Below are 23,469 nucleotides of genomic sequence, written 5' to 3'. Positions count from 1 at the left end.
TGCAAGATTTCCTGTGGAAAGTGGGGACCACACAGAGAGAAGTCTCTGCAAGAAAAAACAAGTTTATTCTTTCCCCCTTTTTTTCTTGCTAATAATAAGTGGCTGCAAGATTCACCTCCCTGATGAGGTGGCCCAGGGATTGTCTGGCAATTGTAAAATGAGCTGGGCCACCCACATTTGGCTTATAGGTCATATGTTGCTTACTCCCATTCTAGAAATAGCTTATACGTAGTACTCCCCAGTATTTAATTTCTCATCATAGCTCCTGTTTTTAGAAATAGTATTTCAACCATCTATGAAGGGATAAAATATAATGTGCTTAACCCGATCATAGAACTAGGCCTCTTTAGGGGTCTTTGGCCTCATTGTGAAGACTATATGTTTAGCAACTCTCCATCAGTTAGAGGGGGGGGATACTATGTTTTCTTATATACCATAGAAGTATATACTATGGTATATACTATTCTTCTTGCATGTCCCTCTTTCACTTGTCCTGGGGCAAAAAACGTGAGTTCACAATGCTTCAAGAAGAAGGAGGTCATGGTGGGCTAGAAAAAAACAAAAATGAGTGCTGTGTTTATTACCACAAAGCTGCTCCAGTTTCCATAGTTAAATATGTGCAAAGCTGCTAAAAAAAGCAGGAACTCTAGCTGAGAAATACAGAAGATATGTGGTAGTGCACACAAACAAATAAAATCTGACTCATCTAGTGCAATCCTACACCATTTTCCTCAGAAGCAAGTCCCACCAAGCTCAATGGGACTAACTTCTACATAGCTGTATATAGTTTGTTGCATTTATAGCTTGTTTTTCCTTCACAGAGCACAGGGCAGTGTATATCATTCTTCTTCCTCTCTGTATTCTCAGACAACCCTGAGAGATTGTGACTGACCCAAGATCACAGATGTTTTAGGAAAATTATAGGGTTAAAGCTTGCTTAGAAAAACACCAAATGCAAAATCTGAGCAGGGATAAATGAGGAAACACCCATTTTAGCATCATATTTTTCCAGCCTTTCAAATGGTGACTCTAAATGTTATAAATGGCAAAAGGGCAAAAGATTTTGAAAAGAACAGAATGAAGAGCTCATATATGCCTGTCTCCCCACTATGATGCTAGAGCAAGATTTGGTGGGACAAGATCTGGATGTTAACGGCTGAAGTACTTGCATGACTCAATGCCAGTAACAAAATCCACAGGGCAAGTGCTCAGCAAATGGAAAAGAGGCAAGCGTGAAGATATTTCCTTCTCTAAGTGGGGGAAGATCTATTGAAAACGAACATGTTGGCATATCTATCCCTGTATATGGGATGATAAATAACTGGAGGATTTTTAAAAATGATATTAACAACTCGAGTTGAAGATTTTGTAATATAATTACAGTTCATGAGTTAAGCCATCTGTCTACTACCTCTGAAATTTGAGTCTTTAGGAAACAGATTTTAATTCAATATTTGGAGTTACTAAAATTGTGTTAGCAAATTGTCTGTTTTTATATTGATTGATTATTCAAACTTTATACTTATGAATGTGTATGTGTGTGTGTGTGCTTGCATGCACACACTCGAAAATATGCCAGATTGTGACAATTTAAAGTATGCAAAATCTTGAACAATTGAATAAACAGGAATATTTATACCCAGAAATCAATACAAGTAGTTTTTGTACATTCTGTGATCAGCCATCACGGATCACCTTGAACAAGCCGGTGGATTAGTATGATTCCTGTTCACAGGTGACACCAAACGATTAACATGATCATGGAATAACTGTGAAGATGTTTCTGAGATTTTGCTTGGCCTACCGCAAAATGTTCCCTTGTGCTTCATAATTCTATTATAAAATACTATTGCAGTTCAAGGATACAAAAATTGTCTAGTGTGGTGACATCATTTTGAGAAATGTCACAGATATACTTCTTTTGGAAGAATGGTGCACACCACAGAAAGAGTTCTGTTCATGGGGCATGTACAAAGAGATACCTGCTCCCTACTACCCTGTTTCCCTGAAAATAAGACCTAACCTGAAAATAAGCCCTAGTATGATTTTTCAGGATGCTTATGATATAAGCCTTACCCCAAAAATAAGCCCCAATTAAGTGAAACCCCACCCTCCACCATTGTGCAGCAACCAGAAGAAGACGAAATAACTATTTGAATAAATGTAGATTGTTGTACATGAAAAAAACAAAACATCCCCTGAAAATAAGCCCTAATGCATTTTTGGAGCAAAAATTACTATAAGACTCTATCCTATTTTCAGGGAAACACGGTAGCAGGTTTATCACAACTCTTAGAATCGGCTACACAAGGTCTGAGGAAATATGGTCTTTTTTCTGTATAGGAATAATCTACTGCTTGGGTTATCAATTATCATACAAATCTGGAACTGAGAGGCTTCCCTGATAAAACAGATATGGCACCTCCACTGCTCTCCAGGTAGGCCACTGTGACATAGCAAAAATGTTCAGAACATCTTGCTCCTCATAGTTCAATCCCATAACTTTGCAGCAAAGGGGTAGAAAGCTTTAGTATTTCTCACAGCATCACCTAATGCCAGTGCTACCTAACTTTTAACTTTTCCTGGACTACCAAGAAACTCTAATCTAGCCTCTCACAGGGAGGTTGTGTGTACATGGTAGCTCTGTGTGAGTGTTTAAAGAAAGTAAAATGAAAGAACCTGATCTGGACTAAGAGCACAGTGCAAATGAAAGATTTAACACTTTCCACATTGCAATACAGGCCTAAAGAAAAGACATTTCTCCAGCTGCTTTTTTCATGGGATGGGAGTTACTATTGTTGTCAATAGCAGCTTACTATCAGGAACATACAGCATTCTTGGAGGAATACGTTTCATCAGGTCTGCAGTAGAAGAGGAAAGGGTTAAGTTTACCTTCAACTTGTGCTGTGTTTCCAGATCAGCTGACCTTCACAGAATAGCTCTCTCTCTCTCTCTCTCTCTCTCTCTCTCTCTCTCTCTCTCTCTCACACACACACACACACACACACACACACACACACACACACACTATTCTAGACATAGGAATACCAGTAGTTATGTCTGATTTTCACATCCTTCACAAGAATTTTTAATAAAACTAAAACTTTATAAGCAGAGATACAGGATCAGGTGTAGTTTTTTTAAAATATATATATATATGGAAAGGTTTAAGAAATTCCATGCTTTCAACTATTATAGAATATTTACTTCTTTAATTGGCACAGTTGTGATTATCATATTTTGTAGTAATGGGACTCTGAGATTTCTTTCTCCTGGGAGTTTCACTTTACATATTGACACCTACAAAACTAAATGTGTCTCACTTGGAGAAAAGGCCTATCTGAGAAGACCTCAAAGCCCTGGCCTAGCTCAGGCCTCCCTTCCTATGCAGAAAGGAAACTCCTAGCTAGCAGTGGGGAAGCTTCCTTTCTGTACAGAAAGTAAGGGCAGAGATAGGCTTCTGAAGCCTTCCCAGCTAGGCCTTTTCTCCTGTGAGACACATTTTGGTGACTGTAGGTATGGGTATGTGAAGCAGATCTCTGAAGATAGGGAACTATGGGATTTATCGAAGAAATCAGAAATCCAATGCCTAATATTTTATCTGGACTTTTGGAAAATGGCAAGTGGGTTAGAGACAAGAGTCTAACTTAGCAAAAACCCTACAGCTAACTTGCACCCCTCCGCACCACTCCCAGCTATGACTACACACACACCTCCCATGTTCCCAGAGTCCAGCAGTAACCTGGATGCAGAGGCAAGTTATGAGAGTTGCCATTAGAGAAAGAGAAGAAAGCACTTCTGGCCTAAGTCTTTGTTGGCACATGTGGGCCACCAGGAGCTGTCCTTAGTGCTGCAACATTACTTTATTATTACTTTGCTGTCTCGAGTCCTATGGGATCAGAGCATGGCTACATCATATTCTATGCTGGACTGATAAAGAGTCAGTCACTTCTTTTTAACACAGGGAAACATTTGTATTAGGAAAGAGTTCACATTATAGTGTCTTTTACATATTCTGTCAATTGTTGGTATTTTCTCATCTGTGACTCCATTGAGAAGTTATATGGCCCAAGCAAGTGACTAATGCCTTTCTGGAAGGCTGCTGACATAGAACAGAACTTTCCTGGGAGACAGCTGTTGATTCCATGAGAAAGAATACATGTTGTCTCTCTGCCCATATGATTCAGTCATTTCAATGTTTTCCTAGCAAGGCAGCCACTTTATAAACAACTCGTTCTTGCACTGTTTGGAGAACATATAAAGAGTATTTACTAGATTTGAATATTATAAGATGATCCTTCAAGCCATTCAGTGTCCAGGTGCTTTGCATTTAATGTGTTGTGCATCCCTGATTAGGAATTAAAACTGGGCAGCAGAAGAAATTGAGGGCATATTTGCAACAGACACATACAGATGCTTTCAATTGGATATAAGCTGTCCCCATATCCCCAAAAGAGGATCCTGAAAACTGTACAGTGGATACTTTCTGAACCACAGCCATAGAGTTTCCAGGGCTCCATGTACTGTATGGGGTAGTGTTATTAAATGCAATGTGGTGTAGATATGCTATTTCAAAAACATGTCCAGCATTGAATTCTGCTTAGAGCAGCAGTAAAGAAGGATGGTAATTTTCCCCCAGCCTATTTCTCAGAATAGAGCACAAGAAATTAGAGATGTTTGAGGATTTATAAGTAAAAGAAATGTTTCTGAAAAGTACAGTGGAGCGGAGGGAGGGGAGACAGAACAGGCCAGGAGGAAAGACTGCTGTATTTTCTTCAATGTTGCCTGGAACCCATATGGGCATAAAGAATGAAAAAGGTGTAGGTATGAGACGCCACTGCTACATGCAACATAAAAGAATCATCATACTGAACAAATGAATACTCTCTACTGGAAGAAAGACAGGTTGAATTGCACTCTGGGCTACAGGGAACCCGTTTTTACTCACAATAGATCACTATCAGTTTGTAGTAAAAATATAGTAGGGACAAGTTCCAAGGCAGCAAGAGGGAAAAAAATAAATCAAAACATTGTAAATTATCACAGATTAAGGCAATTTCCTTCAAACACATCAGTGTACACATGATCTGTACCTCATGGGTTCAACAACCACCTTTGGGAAGAAAGAATTATGGCTGGGGGGAAAAAAAACGTTAGTAGAAGGGGGTGGGGATTAAACATACCAGCCAGTATTGAACTTTCACCTCAGGATGTCACAAATATAAACCTTAGAGCTGTCATCCAACTAAATATTAGTCAATGTTGTACATTATTACTGATCAACAGATGAATCAAAATAGTCAATAAGCACATATTTCCACATTTAAAAAGCAGTGATTCTGCAGAAATAAAATAATCTATTTTTAATTGTTACTTAGATCTGAGTGGGCATCTGTGATGGGGTTCAGGGCCAAGCCTTCATCTGCATGACTCCATAGAAGTCAACGAACCTGGAAATGGCCACAGATGGCTAAAGTTTATAGTTAGGGGGAGAATCAGAAGAAATCCACATCTGGCTTTGATTATTTTTCATTTGGAATCTTTTGAGGGGGTCTGGGGTTCTCAAAATGGCCTTGGGGAGGTACACACACCCCATAGGCCAATGTTGTCCACCCTTCATTTAGATGATGTGTGTCCATTTCACAGCCAACATTTTCTCAGAACAAGTGTCCTCTCCTATGTGCAAAAGCAGCATGAGTACTCTTCCAAAATGGCATTGATTGCTCACAATTTTCATAAGTGGTTATATTAGAAGCAGCACACTATTAATTAGGAGATCCTGTTCAAATAGTTGAAGAGATCTCCAACAGATGGGTCTAATGGATCAGCCAATAAACATGGCCCTCATCAATTATATACTGGATATTTATATATCTAGTATATAATGAGTATATATTTGTACTGAATTATATGTCTTTATATTCATACTTTTTCTTTGCTGGAAAGCTGCAATAAAACTGAGACAAGGACAGAATGAAAAACACCCATACAAGGCCACTTTATTAGTCTGGGGTACTGACTTTTCACACCACAATTTCTTTTGTGGGCAATGTGACATGAAAATCTACAGATTATTCAAGGGATGTGGAGAGGAGGGGTAGTAGGGAGAGGAAAAGGTTCTGTGAAATGAAAACACAGTTACTCTAATTATCTCTGGCTTTGTGGAGCTGCAGAGCTCTGTGCTGAATTATTAATACTAGGCCTAACAGGTTTGGACAAATAGCTATGTAGGTCAGGCTCACTTTTAGACCCTGACAATACTAAAGCTAATGTTCAGACAGCATCTGAAGGGACGTGAAACCTCAGATGCATTATTAAAGAACATGTATTTTAACTATCCCAGAAAGCTGCATGTAATTAATGCCATAATAATTAAGATCTCCACATTAAAAAAAATATTCTTTCACATTTCATTCACCTGTGCATACCGGTTTATTCTTTTTCCTTCATTTCATTTTACATATAATTTCCCTTCAATGTTTCTAATTGTTACTATAGTGCTTGTGAGCAAAACCAAAAGATGGGGAGGGGGAGAGATAAGGGCCTTTCATGTTGCTGTCATAAAGGAAGCTGACAAACTGAGCAGGGAATGTAGAGGTCCACACGCAGCAGCTTTACAGTATTAATTGTCAGTACTGATCTACCTGCTCGACATTTTACATCAAATTAGTCAAATTCTACTGGACACAAAGAAGTGACGTAGCAAGGTGAGATTACTTCCTACAATTCCTGCAAACCTGTTTTTCTCCACACATGGCTTGCAATCTTGTGTGCAATTAATCCTTACTGAAATTAATCGGATTCTTTTTCTGAGGCTATTGACATTCAGTATTTATACAGCTTTAGCCAGATCCTATTAGACTTTTCTCAGTGCTCCTAAGAGTTTAAGGATGATCATTCAGTGGGGGAACAGAGGGTCCTCAGGGCCAGCCTTACCAACTCTGATAAAAGGGGAATCTTGGAGAGTAAAAAGGAAAAACACCCTACTGGGGGCGGGGGGGGGCTGCCAGGAGTGAATGTCTAACCAAGAGGATGGAGCAAGATCACTGGTTTTCACTTTGGGGTCCCCTGGAAGCTTCCAAGAGCTTTTCAAGAGCATTAATTTTGTCCATTAGTACTGTTCTTCTCTAGTGAGACACAGCCATAGGGGAATTCTTAGGGTGTTCCAAGTACTGTAGGCAACACACTCTGCTGATTACAGGGCAGCATCCTCTGCAAAACGAATGTATGCCCTGGTAGTTTCCTCAATGCCTATAAATATGCAAAGGTATTCATAGGAAACCAGTTCCATGAAGGTTGGGCTAAATTCACTTGTTAGTTTCAATTAGCGTAGAACTAATGAATGAATGAGACTTATGTAAGTGCTGATCTTTCTAAGTATCATTCATCTATGAGTCCACTCACTCTAGTTAAGATTTATCCCAGTGGATTTAGCCCACTGTTTGAAAACCACTCAGAGAGAGCATTAGGGAGAGTCTTATACTGCATACAAGTATGTTCTTTATGTTTACATATATATATATATATATATATATTTGGGGGGGGGGCTATTTTAACTTAATGGTAAGGATTCACCACAGTAATTATTTTTAAAAGTAGTAACACTACTTCTGCTATTCCACTGCCTAAGATATGGGCTAACTTGAGGGATCTGATTCGCTATGTCAGACAGAAGTGTGCTCTGAGAGACAACCACGCATCACTGCTGGATGCCCATAAAAATCACAAGTAGCATTCAGATGTCTGAAATAGGTCAGTGTTATACTTCAACAGCATGCCTTAATCAAATTACAGGCAACAGCCCCATTACATCTGGCACTCATTCACATCAATTGGAATCAATGGGATTTGACCCTGTATAATTAGACACAGGTGCTCACTAACAAGGGATCACTTTATCACATGTGCTTTCATGCCAACTGCATACTGGGCATGTGGCGAGAATTGTAGAGTGTGCGGCCAAGTTCCTTTCCAAAGCCTGGCTACCACCACAGTTTCTGGTGGCAGAAATTTGTAGCGGGAGAGAAAAGGAACATACTGCTTTCTTCTTCAACTCCTCACCTCCAGGATTTTTGACCTCCATTTCCATCACAAATGAGGAACTTGGAAGTGCTTCTTGGCAGCAAATATCCAGTTCTGGACATCTGAGTTTAATTGTGATGTCTGTTGGCAGGATCTTTTTTAAAAAAGTAATTCTGCCCTACATGTACACATGGATTTTCATAAAAAAAGGAAGCAAATGTTCAACGAGCAAAGGTGTAATTGTGCTATCCGTGCCTTTACTCCCTTCTATCTGATTCCACACTCAGCACAATGCTTCTGACTTCCTTCCTTACCATGCTTCATTTTATTTCAGTGTCTGCCCAACACTTTTTCATTCACTGGAATGACTGGTCCTTGTGTTTAATAAACTATTTCCTACATACAGGGAGGGACCTCAGAGAGGAATCCAAGAGCTTTCCAATGGAATTAGATGAAATTTTTACTCAAAAGCTTTTCAATGGATTAAATTTCCCTTCTCTCATTTCCTCTCTGTGACATTCCAAATGTTTATTTTCCTCTTTTAATGCTAATCACTAATATTATGTGACTTAAAAGTATTTCTGAATGGATTGCAAATCCAAACATAGTAACTTTAGCATCCATGTAAGGGAACAAGTACAGACCCAACTAGCAGTAGAATCAAGAGCTAAAACTCTTCCTGGAATATACTATTGGAAATCTGCTGTTGTTTGCAGACTTCCCTGTCCCTTTTAAAAACCCTGCATACCCAGAAGAGGACATGGCAGAAAAGTCAGTTTTCACCACACAAGATGAATTTTAAATTGTTGAAGAACACTCAAACATGCAATACCCAGTTTTTAAACACAAAACGAGGTGACACAGTCCAGAAAGAACAGTGCCAATTGATTCTGTTTATTGTATAAATTGCTGTTCAAACTAATTCCTTTGGAAGAGATAGTAAAATCCTGATTATGATTAAATACTCTGTGAGGGGTTTATAGAAATTTCTTATAGTGAAAATTTCCTGTTTTCAACAAAAATTGATGACGTGAAGTCAATCTAGAGTTACTTTTGCATAACTTCAGCATGGTGAATTTTCTCTGCTCTCTGTAGTCTATATCAAACTTGAAAAATCAAAATGGACTTGGATTACAGGAAGTGTTCAAAATTGGTTCAACAAGTCATGAACCAAATAGTTTCTTCCTTACCATCCTTCCTTTTCATTTTATTCAGCATGGCAGATACTGCTTTTAGTGAGTGTCAGTCACATGTGCCATGTGTTTAAGGCTGTGACTACATGGTCAAATACTGCAGGATTTGCTCTGCTTATAAAAAGGGGTGAATTCAAAGTACTTTTTACTTACCACGTGGTGCTAAGGCTGATTTGAATTGGCTCAGCCCTTTTTTTGGCTCCCAAAGAAGCTTTTCTTCCCTACTGATGTGTGTGTGTGTGGGGGGGGGGGCTTCTACTTTTTGAACCAGTGATTCAAATGGACATTCCCCTATGCAGTTAGTTGTGATACATTCTTGCAGGTGTTATTTCAGTGACACAGGCAGTTGGGGCTTGACTGAGGGAGCACATCTCCCTTGATCATTCTCTGATTTTTTTTTATTTCTTACATATATGAGATTAGCACTAGATCAACCTATTACCTTACTGCTGGTCATCATGATTATTATTTCCTGTATTTATGTCTCCGTCAGTTTCCTGTCATTTTGGCAGAAGGAAGGAAGGACCAACAGAAGGAGGACCAAAGAAGGAAGTAAAGAAGGGGGGGGCTCCAAGCTGAAACATGTGCCACATCGTACCCACTAAGAACAGTAAAATCCCAAATCAATCTGCAGCTCCTGTATGAGCACTGACTGTGATTTGAAACCTAACACAGGCTGCAAATCAATTTGCAAGAAAGTCAAATCACTCTGGTTTGGTTTTCCAGTGTAGTCACAACCTAAGTCTGCAGGTGCTGACATTTAATATTTCGGAGAGAGCAGGGTTTCCAAGTCTTCTTGGAGTGTTGGTTTATGCTCATGAGTCACACAGAGAAGAACTGTGATAATTGGCCCATGAACCGTGTCCATAATTGACAGCTGTCCACATCAGATCCCTCTGGTGACAGTGATGCACCTGTATCTGACAGGAAGACTTTGGGTAGTCCCAGCAGGGTGTATGTTCCCACTCACAGGGGTTAGGAGAGGATTTCAAGGAAATAAAGGGGCTTTGGCTTTCAATACACCACTGATTTTTTGCTCCTTTGAAACTGGGATCTTGCCAAAACTTGACTGGTATGGTTCAGCTCAAGACTGTATCATTCCTTTGCTTCCCAAGGCTCAGATATTACTCTGGGCTGCTGCTTGCATTCTATGGGATTACTTTGTTAATTTCACCCCACTTTTTTGTTTTTTTAGAAAGAGGAAAAACAACCCCTTAAAACTTCTTGTGTCATTTTGCTCTGAACCATGCTTGGCCCCCAGGTACTGCTTAAGCAAAGCAAACCAAACTTACAATTCTAGTTTGTGCAGATGTTTGAAGGAAATTTCTGCCTTATTAAAACAATGCACCACAATAGAAATGCATAGAAAATACATTCTCTCAGCTCTAAGTTACTTATCTAGAGAAGAGAAAAAGCAAGACAAAGCAATCTGGAGAAGAGAAAAAGCAGATCAAGAGACTGACTGCTGCTTCTCTCTGTCTTGCTGAATAATGAAGAACACAACCCCAATTCTCCCTTCAGCATCAGAAACCAGGGCAAATTTGTGGGTTTCTAAAGTGCAAAACGCAGTGGGATTGGCTCAAAAATGTTGTAAACATATTTAGTCATTGAAATCTTCTTTAAAATGGTGGAAAGGAGGGGGTAGGTTAAGAAAACACCAGCAATGTGATTCTGACCCTAATACATGTGATATTGTTTGAACTTTGTTAACTTGCACCCAAAAGAGGTTCTTCTGATGATGACAGAGCTTTGAACAAGTGGTATAAATGTTGAGTGCACTGCAAATATCATATACATTAAACATATTATATAGTGTTGTATGGATGGATGGATTTCTTAGCCTCTCTCCACCACACTGAAAAATGTAGAAATATAAAGAGATCCTTTAAGGTTTGACAGTTCCTGTAGAGTAGGAAGGGAAGAAAGTGAGGGGTGGGGGAGGGAACATTACTTACGTCGTTTGCAGCCACATTTTTTTATCCTTTTGGGATCTGTGATGTCATCGTGACAGGCCTTGCAGTAAAAGAATGCCCTAGAGAGGGAGGGAGAATGGAAAAACTGACACATTTCTTAATCCATACAAATGAAATTAGTCCCACATTTCCTCCTTGCTACAAGTGCCAAATTAATGAAACATGCCAGCACTAATTTCCTTTAATCTTTTGAAAGGTTTAGACATTTAAAGAAGGAAATGTTTGCTACAAGACAATTAATTTCAAACACAAGGCTGGGTGATTCAAGTTCGTGCTTCTTTTAATAAATCTAACTTGGAAATAATTGGGGGAACGGTTAATAAATATGACACCGTGGATCAGATCATCCAGCTTTCATCTTGGAAAGTAGCATCCAAAGTGACTTTATTATCCAAACACACATGAGATGAAAACACGGTTCTTGGCAGCAGAATTGCTGGCTCAAAGCCCCCTGATTTTCCTTTTTCTAAACAGACAGCTGAAGATATATAAGGCTATTTGTTCCACTTAGTTTCACATAGCTTAGTGTTTTGGAGGAATTCAGATGCTGTCATGAAACAAATATAGGGCAATAGCAATGATTCTTACAGTTACGGTGCCTAAATAGCTCTGGTATTTTATTAATCTTGCCTTAGAGTCCATGTTATATCTGAGTGAGTGAAAGGTGATTCTGCCTCCCTGAGGTTGTTGCCACCCATGTCTCCTTTCTATAGTGTTCCCACAGTCCCCAACCACTAAGTGAGGGGCTCCTTTAGAGTAACATTTCAGTAGAAATACAGAGACCAAAGAAACAGGACAAGAGACAACCAGTAAACCCCTGATAACATAGCAAGATCTTTTTATCTATTATTATGAGTCAACAGAATTTACAAATAACAATCTTGTAATATCCTGGGCCCAGCTAAATTCCTTTCTAAATGTAAACTGTCTTTTTAAAATGAGCTCCTCTATATGTTTTAAATTATGGGGTGGTGCCACAATCTGTATGCCTTTGACACCTAAAATTAGACATATACCTCTAAGGAACAGGGCCTTTGTAGGAGCAACACCCTCTTTATGGAATTTTCTCCATATCAGGTAGTTCTGTTCTGTTGGAGAAAAGGGCTTGGCAAAAGGCACACTACTTTTTCTGAGCAACACTAGATTGATGCTGTTGTTATGCATCTGAATTTCACCCCATCCTTCCTCCTAGCAGCTAATCTTATACAAATGGACATAAGTCTATATGACATTGGTGGTGCGTTTTTAAATTATTATTAATAATTTATAAATTTATTAATGTATAGAATCATAGAATAATTGAGTTGGAAGGAGCCTATAAGGTCACTGAGTCCGAACCCTTGCTCAACGTAGCTTTTCATTCTTTAGTTCTTTTATGGTACGAGTGTGTAAAGCCTAAAAGCCTCCTGGGCACAAAGACTGACATTTAAATTAAAAATATGAATAGCTAATGCGTGACATGATAGTATCTGAAAATCAGATTCATAAATCAATCAATACAGTGGTGCCTCGCTTGACAAGGATAATTCGTTCCATTCAAATAGCTGTTAAGTGAAATCCTCGTCAAGTGAAACAAAAAAGCCCGTTGAAATGCATTGAAAACTGGTTCAATGCGTTCCAATGGGCGAAATACTTCAGCGTCCAGTGAAGATCCTCCCTCCATAGGGCAGCCATTTTCTGGTGCTTATAATGCAAGGAATCCGTCCTAAAGCACAGCGGGGAGCCATTTTGCACAGTGGGCGGTCATTTTGAAACCTGACAATCAGCTGTTTTTGATGTTGTTAAGCAAAAAATCGGTTCCCGAAGCAGGGAACCCATCGTCGTAAAATGAAAAAACCCCATTGAATCATCGTTTAGCGATCGCAATAGCGGTCACAAAAAACTAATTGTCAAGCGATTTCCTCATCTAATGAGGTAATCGTCAAGCGAGGCACCACTGTATTTGCAAGACAGAGTGTTACCTCACATCTTGATCCTTTATTGGTTTTTTTAAAGCCCAAAGTCATTTGTTGCTTTAGATAAGGGTCATCACTCTTCCCAATCTATCTTTTCTATCTCATCTTTACACCTTATTCTTTTTATACTACATTCTTTTTATACTACATTCTTTTAATACTACATTTATACCCTACCTTTCCTCCAAGAAGATAGCATATGGAGTCCCATCTCCCTCCATGTACCTGGGTTGTCTGAGAGACAGTGAGTAACCCAAATCACCCAGTAAGCTCCATATTTCAATGGTATTTTGAATCTGGGTCTCCTGTTCTAGGCCACACTCCAACCAACATAGCACACCAATCTTAAATCAACTGCAGCAAAGAAGTATCATTCTTTTGCAAATTGATCCTTGGTTATGTGGACAAGGTGACAGGGGAAGGGGATGCCAGCTGTTTCTCTCTGTTCTGACAGTGCCAAATAAGATACTGATTAAATGCACACAAAGAGTGTTTTCTATGTGAATTTTCTCTTAGAATACTTACTTGTCTAGTCTGTCAAATAACAGCCAATCAAGTACAAATGTGCCTTTTCTAAATTTTGGCATCCTCTTCAGATACTTAACGAGGGGGGAGGATGACTTGGAAAGTTATTCACTAGTAATGTCACACGTGAGCCACAGAGATTGTGTATGTATAATTACATGTGATCCTTCCCTTCCTAAAAGACTGGTAATGACTCCTGAGCTTATGTGTGACATATTTATGAAAAGTGATTAACTCCATATATCTACGAGTACAGTGATAAAGCATGAATGTCTACTTAAATCAGGGGAAAAATGGAATTGTGATATATTATTCAATGTACAATGACATTAAAAATGCAAGGTATATATTGGCAATTAAGGAACTGATTGAAAATAAAGCAGTTAATATCAAATTGCATTTATATGCATCTGTCGTAGGGTTACATTTGCAATATATGCATTTTTTCTGACTACCCAGAAGTTCTGGTCATCCCCCCAAATCCTGCAATAATGCTGAAAATAGTACAGGAAACGCTATTGAAAAGATCACTCTTATAAGAAGTTCAAGAATGCAGGATTTCGTTTAAATACAAAAATGATCAAATGATGCACTGGAGGTAAGCTGAAGGATCATATGACAAGAATATAAAATTGTAAGTACACTACTAGTACTTTTGTAAAAGTGTAAGGTTCAGCACAGATGAAAGGAGATAGTATACCATATAAATGACTTATTAGGTCAGTCACATTAGATATTCAAGACTGAAATACAATAACAAAGCATATAGTATTTACAATTGATACAAGTTAAAGTCAAAGCTAAGTGATTTTGCATAGAGCTTCCACAAATTCACTTCTACGAGTGTTAACTCTTACATTTAATCTCCTTGTTTAGATACCATACCTTCGCATATTATATGTTAGGGAACATACAAACGGAATGGAGATTCTTATACCATGCCCTGGTATGAAGCATTTCAGTGGGTACCACTTGGAATGATGGGCTAGATGGACCTTTATTGCAGCCCATCAAATGCCTTCTTTTATATGAAACTGAAACACTGTTCTATTCCTTCTGTTCTTCTCCACACAAAGGATTGTATCCAGTGTGATTTGTCTTAACGGAAAGCACTCCCATTCATGCAAACTTGAGCACCCCATTTTTGCTACTCATCCCTGTCCATCTTGTCACCACCTCCAACTCCCTTCCCCCCAAAAAATGCTTCTAAGAGCAAAGAAATTATTTGCACCAGAATAAAATATGGATAAAGATTGCAACAGGTAGTGGAAAGGGGAACAGTGAATATTGCATGTTGTATCCTAAATAGGTGGAAGTACTTTCCATTATGTCATGGCCGCATTAGATAAAACCCAAAAGAGATATGTATGAGGCTAGATCCTAAAACATGTTCGGAGAATTGCTATTGAAATTGTTTTAATCACTTGAGAAATTTTAATTTTGTAATGGACCACATTACAAAAATTAGCAGAAGCAGAAGTGAAGGCATATCTAGGGAGCAAATACAATGTGACAAAGTATTACCTTTTTACTTCTTTGGCATCACTTGCAATGAAGAATCCTAAAGTACCCTCTTGAATCTTCACATGGTTTCCAGGATTGATTAATATACTGTCCGGTAAAATGAGGCAAAATAACAAACAGACAAAAACCAAGAAGACAATGCCATGAGGTCACAGTGCTTTTCAGTTATGGAATTTTTTTAAAAAAACTATTTTTTTCTGTTATAGGGGGCCCATTACTTTCAAAATGTTTTACAGTTAGAACCATTTTTATTGAATATTTGAAATCTGAACATGGCTTTAGTATGAAGAATACCAAATATACCGGTATCTGAAAAATTGAAATATAATGCATTTATATCACAATCTCCCAACTCTTACATTGGGGCTTGCGTAACTTGACCGGGGGTGGGGGGAAGAATCTATAAAGCCTTTAAGAAAACTTTGGCTGACAAAATTGCAATGAATGATCTAGTGCAGGGTGATTCCCAAGGAAAAGAGAGGCTTGGAAATAGCTTTCTTCTCAGGCATTTTACCCCTTCGTGTCAATTCCTTGTGAAAAAGGACATTATTAATGGGCCCCCTATCAATACAAACCACAATGTTTACAGTACAGTACACATAGAGATACTCAAGGGGAATGGTACAAGACAGCCAGTTACTATTACTAAACATAGAATGAGTATAATGGTCAATAATTCCTTCATCCCAAAGCCCCTTTTTCAATGTGTTGCCAATGGGGGAAGAAAATGTTACTCATCCTTCCTGGAAAACAAAAATCAGCTATGTTTAAAGAAAGGAGTAGAAATTATGACTAATGACATTGGGCAAGCTGATCTCTGGGGAGGTACGACATATGACCATCAACATTTACTCTTTTTAACTTCAGGGAATCATCAGTACAAACTAAGAGTTGCCAGCCCAGGGCATTTCAAGCAAACGCTGCAGCTCCACAGGGCTTAGGAGATGTAGGGTGAATACAGACAACAATTTTTTACCAAGTGGTTACATTATCGTGCTGTATAGATTGAAAGCAAACATTTGCTAAAAATGCTGTCTTATCCAGTGAATGTTGGTTTTTATCTCCATTTCAACATATGATTAGAAAGCTGGAGATGACTTGAAATTCTCTGCATCACTGTAGAAGCACATAGTTGAATACTGGTGAATAAGCATACATAGCGACAAGTCACCACTTGATAAAATGCTGTCTGTATTTCTTACATGGCATACTTTACAAGAACGGCCAGCTGGCTCTGCCAGCATATGCTGGATATATACTGGAGAACAGGATAGGGGAGTTAGTTTGTTAGTAACTTTAAAGAGTGGGTGACTTACGCAAGTGTCACATGCCTAGCTCCCGATGAGCATGGGCATTTCATGAACGCTCACACTAGTTCTGCTGTAATCCCTACCCATAGTTTCCTAGTACTGTAATGTGCATGGAAGTCTAAGCAGTAACAAGTTCATAAGCAGCTGCAGTGAGCTTCAATATTACTACAGCACTATGTATAACTCCATCTATCAACACAGAAAATTGTGGGTTTTTTGTTTAGTTTTGTATTGTTTTTTAATGAACGGTTGGGAAGCAATATATTCAAAGAGAGAGAGAGAGAGAGAGAGTGTGTGTGTGTGTGTGTGTGTGTGTGTGTGTGTGTGTGTGTGTGTGTGTGTGTGTGTGTGTGTGTGTGTGTGTGTGTGTGTGTGTGTGTAAAAGAAACCAATGGTCCAGATACCTGCCCAAATCCTCTGCCATAGTTACACAATTGTAATACTAACAACAGAACTTTTGGAAGAGACATGTCTCAAATTTAGCAATCACTGCAGACATTATCTGTTGCATTGCTAAGCATGCTGGTTTCTTAAATTGGACTAATTTCCCTTCAATAGCTGTGCCATCAGTGTTCATGCCAGCATGACTATGCAAGAGAATCTGGACTAATATTTGTGTTGTTGTTTTTAATCACATGGTGTATTTTGGTATATTTGTATTCCTAAGAGGAGTCACTTCTCTCTAGTAACCCCCTCCCCGAAAAAAAGTGCAACTTAGCTGATGCTACCTTGATTCATTCAGATTATTCAATTAAACTGCTTTAGACTCTAGCCCTTTTCCACATATGCCATTTAAGACAGCTTCTAAGAAATGTGTCATTCTGTCTCTTCATCTTTGATAAGACAGAGGAAAGTTAACATCCATGCAATACTTTTAGTTGACAAACACAGCCAACAGTTGGAATTGATTGGGAATTAGCAGGAAACATGTTTTTAAGGGATGAGACAGTAAAGCACATACGTATGAAAACATGGCACAAACAGTGTAGGTTACACATGGTACAGAATTCTGGCATTATTCCTCCAGAGTTAATTAAGGCCTAATACCTTACCATGCACGTGCGCGCACACACACCTGATTTTATCTGCTAAATTGGGCATTTGGAGAACATATGCAAAAGATTTCATAGCACACCATGTCACTAGAAATACTAGTGGTGGACATTGGGACAACCTTGTTTCACATTTACTGCAAAACCTGATGTACCTAGTATCTGCATTTTAGTTAACTAGGAGGAGTAAAATGCTATCATTGACAAGGGATGGAAGCACAGAAGTCTACTCCTTTCTCCTCCATAGATCAGTACATGCAAAAGAGAATAATGAGGCATGACAACAATGCTCCAGTTATTTGCCAATCATATCAATGACTTTACATTAATTGCCTCAAAGTCTGGAAGTCAGGAAGAGGTTTACTTCTTACAGAGCAACTGAATAGAATCAGAGTTGTCGCCGAATTTCATCTGAAACAAATTTCAGATTTGAAATTTTCTCATCGAGAAACAGCTCAACACAAATTAGGATGCTGTGGATTTTTGGTTTCTTTGTTTTTCCAAATAAGTCTAACAAATTTGGTGAGTTGATATGGGACAGAAATCTTAGGGACTCTCTTCATCTCTGTGTCTCTACTCAAACGTACAGCTCCACATAAAAAGCCCTTCTTTGCATTCCACTAGCTTAAGGAAGCAAGTACGTAGTTTATGCTGAGCATGAACTTTTCATTTTCTGTGGCGGTAAGAGTTTATGCCATTAAAAAAATGCTTATTGTATAAGCTCCCACATATTGCTTTCATTGCCCAGTTGTGGAATGCCCTTCTGAGGGAAACCTGATTATACTCATCACTGTAGGCTCTATGGGAGTGCCCTTCATAGACCATTCAATCTGAGATCTACAGGATAATCAAGTGTTGAAGTCCCAGCTGATGTTATCTGTTTATCATTTAGTATGTCATTTTAATATATTTCAGTTTATTGTAGTATGCTTAGCAGGAATCTCTTGAAAGGCAGAATGTCTTTAAAGACAAAATTTAGTAGAAATGTTTGAATTAATAAATAGATATATTTACATAAGTGGGGCAATGGCGTGCTGGCTGGATACATTTTACATTTCACTGGCCTGTAAACAACTTCAGTTTATCGTGATCACTGATTTAGCTGAACATGAGTTGAATTTTTGTTAGGCCCATATCCATATGGCTGTGACAACAGGATGATTGAAATAGGAGGCAATTTGAGTATCAGAAAATCCTCTAGAACAGTGGTGTCGAACTGTGGCCCTCCAGATGTTCTTGGCCTTCAACTCCCAGAAATCCTGGCCAGCAGAGGTGGTGGTGAAGGCTTCTGGGAGTTGAAGTCCAAGAACAGCTGGAGGGCCACAGTTCGACACCACTGCTCTACAACAATGGTTCCCAACCTTGGGTAACCCAGGTGTTCTTAGACTGCAAGTCCCAGAAAGCCTGGCCAGCACAGCTGGCAGAGGAAGGCTTCTGGGAACTGGAGGTTATCCAAGGCTGGGACTCACTGATCTACAGCTTTTACATGAATAGTGTTCTAATGTAACCCAATAAAACTTATATGCAAGTACAAGTGCACCAGTTTGCAGTGCTACAAAGCAATCCAATGCACACTAACTCAGAAGGCAATCTCACTGTTCAGAGGCAGAGTACAGGATTTGAGCTTAGAGGTATCAGAGACAAGCCACTATAGCCTGGAGTTTTCTCAGTGCTATATTCATATCAAATGAGTTATCAAAAGCTAGGCAATTCTTGAAAGGTGGATGCCTCTGTTCTAACTTTTCATCAGATCATCCTCAAACCTCCTTCTATGGAATGCTAGTTTGACCCCTCTCTGCTATCTTTCTACCATTGCTAAAGACTCTTCCTTTCTGGCAGGACTCTAGTAACTGGGTAGGTTGTGAAGAATGGGGCTCTTAATGAGTAATGTTGTAATTTATTTTTTTATTTTGAGTGTTTCTAATGTACGTTTAAAATGTTTTACATTGTTTAGAGGAAGTGGTCTTTTAGCATTAGTAAGTGTTTAATTGCATTTTGATATTATACATTATTCTGTTCTTATTTGAAAAAAAATGTTTTGCTAGTTGCCTTGGGTTACTTTGGGAGAAAGGCAGAATAGAAATAAAATTGATGAAACAAAGAAAGGACCTCAGAATGCACAGAATAACTCCATGCATATATTCCAAGCTGATTTATAAGAAAAATCCTATCAGACTTTTAATGGGACGAGTGACCAAAACCCCAAATACTATGAATACTTTCCACGACAGGGTAGGTGTGCTGTACCATTCCCCATGCAATTACAATCACAACAAAATAGATTATTCACCATCATATTGCAATAGCTGCATTTAACTTAAATGACGTGGGATACTCCTGATCAGAACTATCACTTTTTTTAAAAAAAGATATCTTGCTGCTCCAGGGGCTGTGCCTGTTGGTCCATGATCAGGCCTGCCGCAATGTGGCAAACAGCTCCTTCAATTGAATGTCCGTTGCCACAGCAAATAGGAGCACTTTTCTTTTGACTTTTATGGGTGTTTTTGCAGATCATATTATCAAACAGTAGGGGAGGCATGCACACACGTATACATTTCTTTTGGTATTAGTGTGTCTCCCAGCTACCGCTTCTTTCTTCTGGACTTCTCTGACTAACATTAATACAGACTCCACATCTTTGCTACAGACACTGAAGAGAATGCAGACAACAAGGCAGCTCCATAAATGTATAGAATACTGAAGTGCCATTATCACCAAAGCAGAGAGTCACAAGAGTTGCTCCCAGGGATTAAAGCCCTTGGTAAAAATGTCTGCTGCCAACAGGTTGCATTATCTATTCCTTTACTGTGCCCAAAGTTACTTTAAGAAAACTAAGTACAATATGTTCTGAAACATCCAAGCTCTGTTATTCATGGTCACCAATGGAATTATAGTAACAAAATAATGCGAATAAGCTAAATAAGGCAGCATCATGCTATTTTATTCTGGGAGCAAGCCAGTGCACATTTTAAACCACACACTTTTCTCACACTGCTAAGCATGCCTTTACCACAAGGTTAAAATTACTGATAAACAAGAAGCCAAATAAGAGGTGCAACAACTGCAGATCCTTGAAGATGCCAAAGTGTTGCAGTAACTTCTCTGCAGTTGGATCATATGAATAATGCCAAACTGACAGGAAGTCACCTCTCTTTTTTCGCATATCTACTCCAAATCCACAGGAGGTAAGAACTAAAAAGAAAAATGTTACACACTACACAGAATGATAAGACAAAAACAGGAGCACGAGAGAGAGAAAGAAAAAAAATAAGTTTGGTGTAACAGTTCAGGAGGAAACGAAATGTATGTCAATAATGAGCAGGTCCCTGTTGGCACTCGTGAAGTTCAAACTAGTAAAATAATAGAGAAATAAAAGGGATTTGGTAAGTCATGCCTTAATTATTTCAAATTCACAACAGCAAGATGGCATGTAAGCTTGAGATGGGGTACTGAATGTCAGCAATCTAAAATAATATATAAAACATGCCAGTGCAAAATAGGGGAAAGAAGCCAATTCATTCAAAGGTTCTAGTCAGTGCCTTCTGGGTTTGAGTGAATATGAATATGTCATACAAAAGGATACACAGTGTGCACTGATAAAATAATACAGTAGTTTCTGGGTGGTACTGTATTTCAATTATTTTGATTCAATGTACAGTAATATCCAACATTTAAACAAAATGGAATAAAGACAAAATCAAGGCATTCATACTCTTTTTATGGAAAAGGGAAACTAAAGGAGATGAAATACTGTGTTTAACAGGTATGTTGAAGAAGAACTCTAGGGATATTTCAGCAAAGGTGTGAATACAAAGACAATGGGGCAGCACAAAGGTTAATAAGAGACAGGCTGCAGACACTGTTGCAACAGAAGGCAAGTACATAAAATGGGGGAGGGGGAAGAGTACTGGACAGGAGAGACAGTTGTGCTAATTTTATGCACCTAGGATGTCTTAAGACAACGTCTTGTATCTGAATTTCATTTGTGTCTGTGGGTATATATGCAGATATACACACATATTCCTGCAAAGAAGTTAGTGCGTAAGTCACAAGAAACAACGAAGAAACCCAACTGCTCCTATAGAGCTTTCTCTCTTTCAAACTGTGGGGGGACTCATATATATATATATGTATATATATATCTACATTTATATATTTATATATATATTGAGAGAAAGATAGACAAAGATGTTATCTTCCTGCACTCTTGGCAAGGGATTAGTCCTGAAGTTAGAAGGAGTGAAGGTAGGGTTGAGGTTGGAAGGAAAGGTAACGAAGAGGGCATACCGCTTTCGGCTTCTGCAAACGACAAGAAAAAAATTGCAAATCAAACACTTTGATAGGAAATCAACTGACACTAAAACAAAGGCAAAAAAACCTTTTTATTCCAAGTCTTCCAAAGGCTGCACCATGTTTTTTTTTAATTAAGAAAAGGTTTTTCTGCTGAGAACAAGGACAAATAAAATGGAGAGACAGGGAGAAAGTTCAACGGAGGAGTAAACATAGGGTACATGAAAGAAGAGTGTTGTTCGTCTTTCCGTTTTTACTTTCTCTGGCAAAAGAAAGAGATTCGTGGTAAAATTTGCATCCAACGAAAGATGTCGTGGCTTTTTAAACCTTCTTTCAATAGTGCTTTCAGATGGGATGTTTCAGTTCTGATTTTGACCAACAGTAATGTCTTTCCTCAGGCTCAAAGACATCATGAGTTTAAACTGAACGCATCCCTTTGAAAAGCTCAACAAGGTAGGCTCAGTTGACCCAAACTCCACAGAACACCACACCACAAACTGGTAGAAAGCATCTGGAAGCCCCTCTTAGAGGAAACAGTAATAGCTATCCCTAAGTACGTGTTCCGTTGGTTTAAAATAATATATTTTCAGGACTTTGCCCAGCTTGTTAGAGACTGGAAGGCAATATGATAATGACACTGTTGCTTAGAAAATACACAGCAACCAATTCTGTTTCAGAAATCTCAGTATCTGTTTGACCATAAACACAGATTTGATGGTTCACATAATCCAACTGGTACTTATTGTTGGTATTTCCTAGCCTGATAACCAGAATGGAAAAAAATGGTTCAGCATGGTTTGAGATCTCTAGCTGTTAGCTCTACTATGTGACTTGTGTCAGCCCAGGGGAGAAAAGGCAAAGGCATGGTCTGTTCAAAACAGGCTCAAGCTCACCTCAACTCTGCTCATCAAAATTAGAAAAGGGAGCTCACCTCTCTGAATATATTTAAATTTATGCAACACATCTTTGGGGGGGAAAAAACATGTTCACAAACCTATTTGCTATGAGAAACCTTATGTACCCTTTTGTAGTCTGTGCATTTCTAAGGATATACTTTAATATGCAACTTCAGGTGATAAATTTCTACCTAATTTTATGATAAAATGATTTATTCCAGTTCCCTCTGAGGTACATATAATGACTCTTAATAACTTAAAACATAAATTGTCCAGTGTTTAACTGAAGGAAGAATATAGGAAGCTATATTTGTTATGCATGTTAGTAAATGGCAAGGAAAAAAAATACTGCAAAAAATTAGAAATGAACCCTATACAAGCAATTGCTCTTAATATTGATAACATATTGTTCATGGCTGGTAACGAGCAACATGGTAACGAGCAACGAACAAAATCAAGTATTGGTTTTACATTTGATAATGCACCACGGGGCTGCTCAATGGCAACTTATTTTGGGTGTGAATTAATTTTAATTAATTTTTTGAGCAGGATGGCAAAAGGAGGCCTTTGAAATAAACTGACATTAGTAATAGACAGCACAGAACAAACTTCTAGGATTACATATATACTTTTCACATAATTCTTATCAGTAGAGTGTTAGACCAAGCACACCTGGCTTTTTCTAAACCCAGCATAATGAAGAGCATTGAATCTGTGGTTTCATAAAGT

At 38.5% G+C, this 23,469-nt stretch overlaps 1 protein-coding gene across 32 annotated transcripts in view; it reads right to left on the bottom strand.

Moving 5' to 3' along the window:
- Positions 1-23,469, bottom strand: part of KCNMA1 (potassium calcium-activated channel subfamily M alpha 1) — a 668,230-nt gene that overhangs the window by 145,304 nt on the left and 499,457 nt on the right. For 16 of the 32 annotated variants that reach the window (XR_013543878.1, XM_072995023.2, XM_078391066.1 and 13 more), the window contains 2 exons: positions 15,193-15,279; positions 11,171-11,247 (listed from right to left, as the gene is read on the bottom strand). Coding sequence is in view for 30 of the 32 variants with exons in the window: in XM_072995023.2 (XP_072851124.2) it covers positions 11,171-11,247; positions 15,193-15,279 (164 nt within the window). In the remaining 2 variants the exon portion in view is untranslated. Of the gene's footprint in view, positions 1-4,948; positions 4,958-11,170; positions 11,248-15,192; positions 15,280-21,841; positions 21,854-23,469 lie in introns of all 32 variants that reach the window. The other 16 variants (XR_013543877.1, XM_072995020.2, XM_078391063.1 and 13 more) reach the window with 3 other exon arrangements.

This window comes from Pogona vitticeps, chromosome 3 (assembly GCF_051106095.1).
Source record: "Pogona vitticeps strain Pit_001003342236 chromosome 3, PviZW2.1, whole genome shotgun sequence".
Taxonomy (NCBI): domain Eukaryota; kingdom Metazoa; phylum Chordata; class Lepidosauria; order Squamata; family Agamidae; genus Pogona; species Pogona vitticeps.
This window is presented reverse-complemented; position numbering and strand designations above follow the sequence as displayed.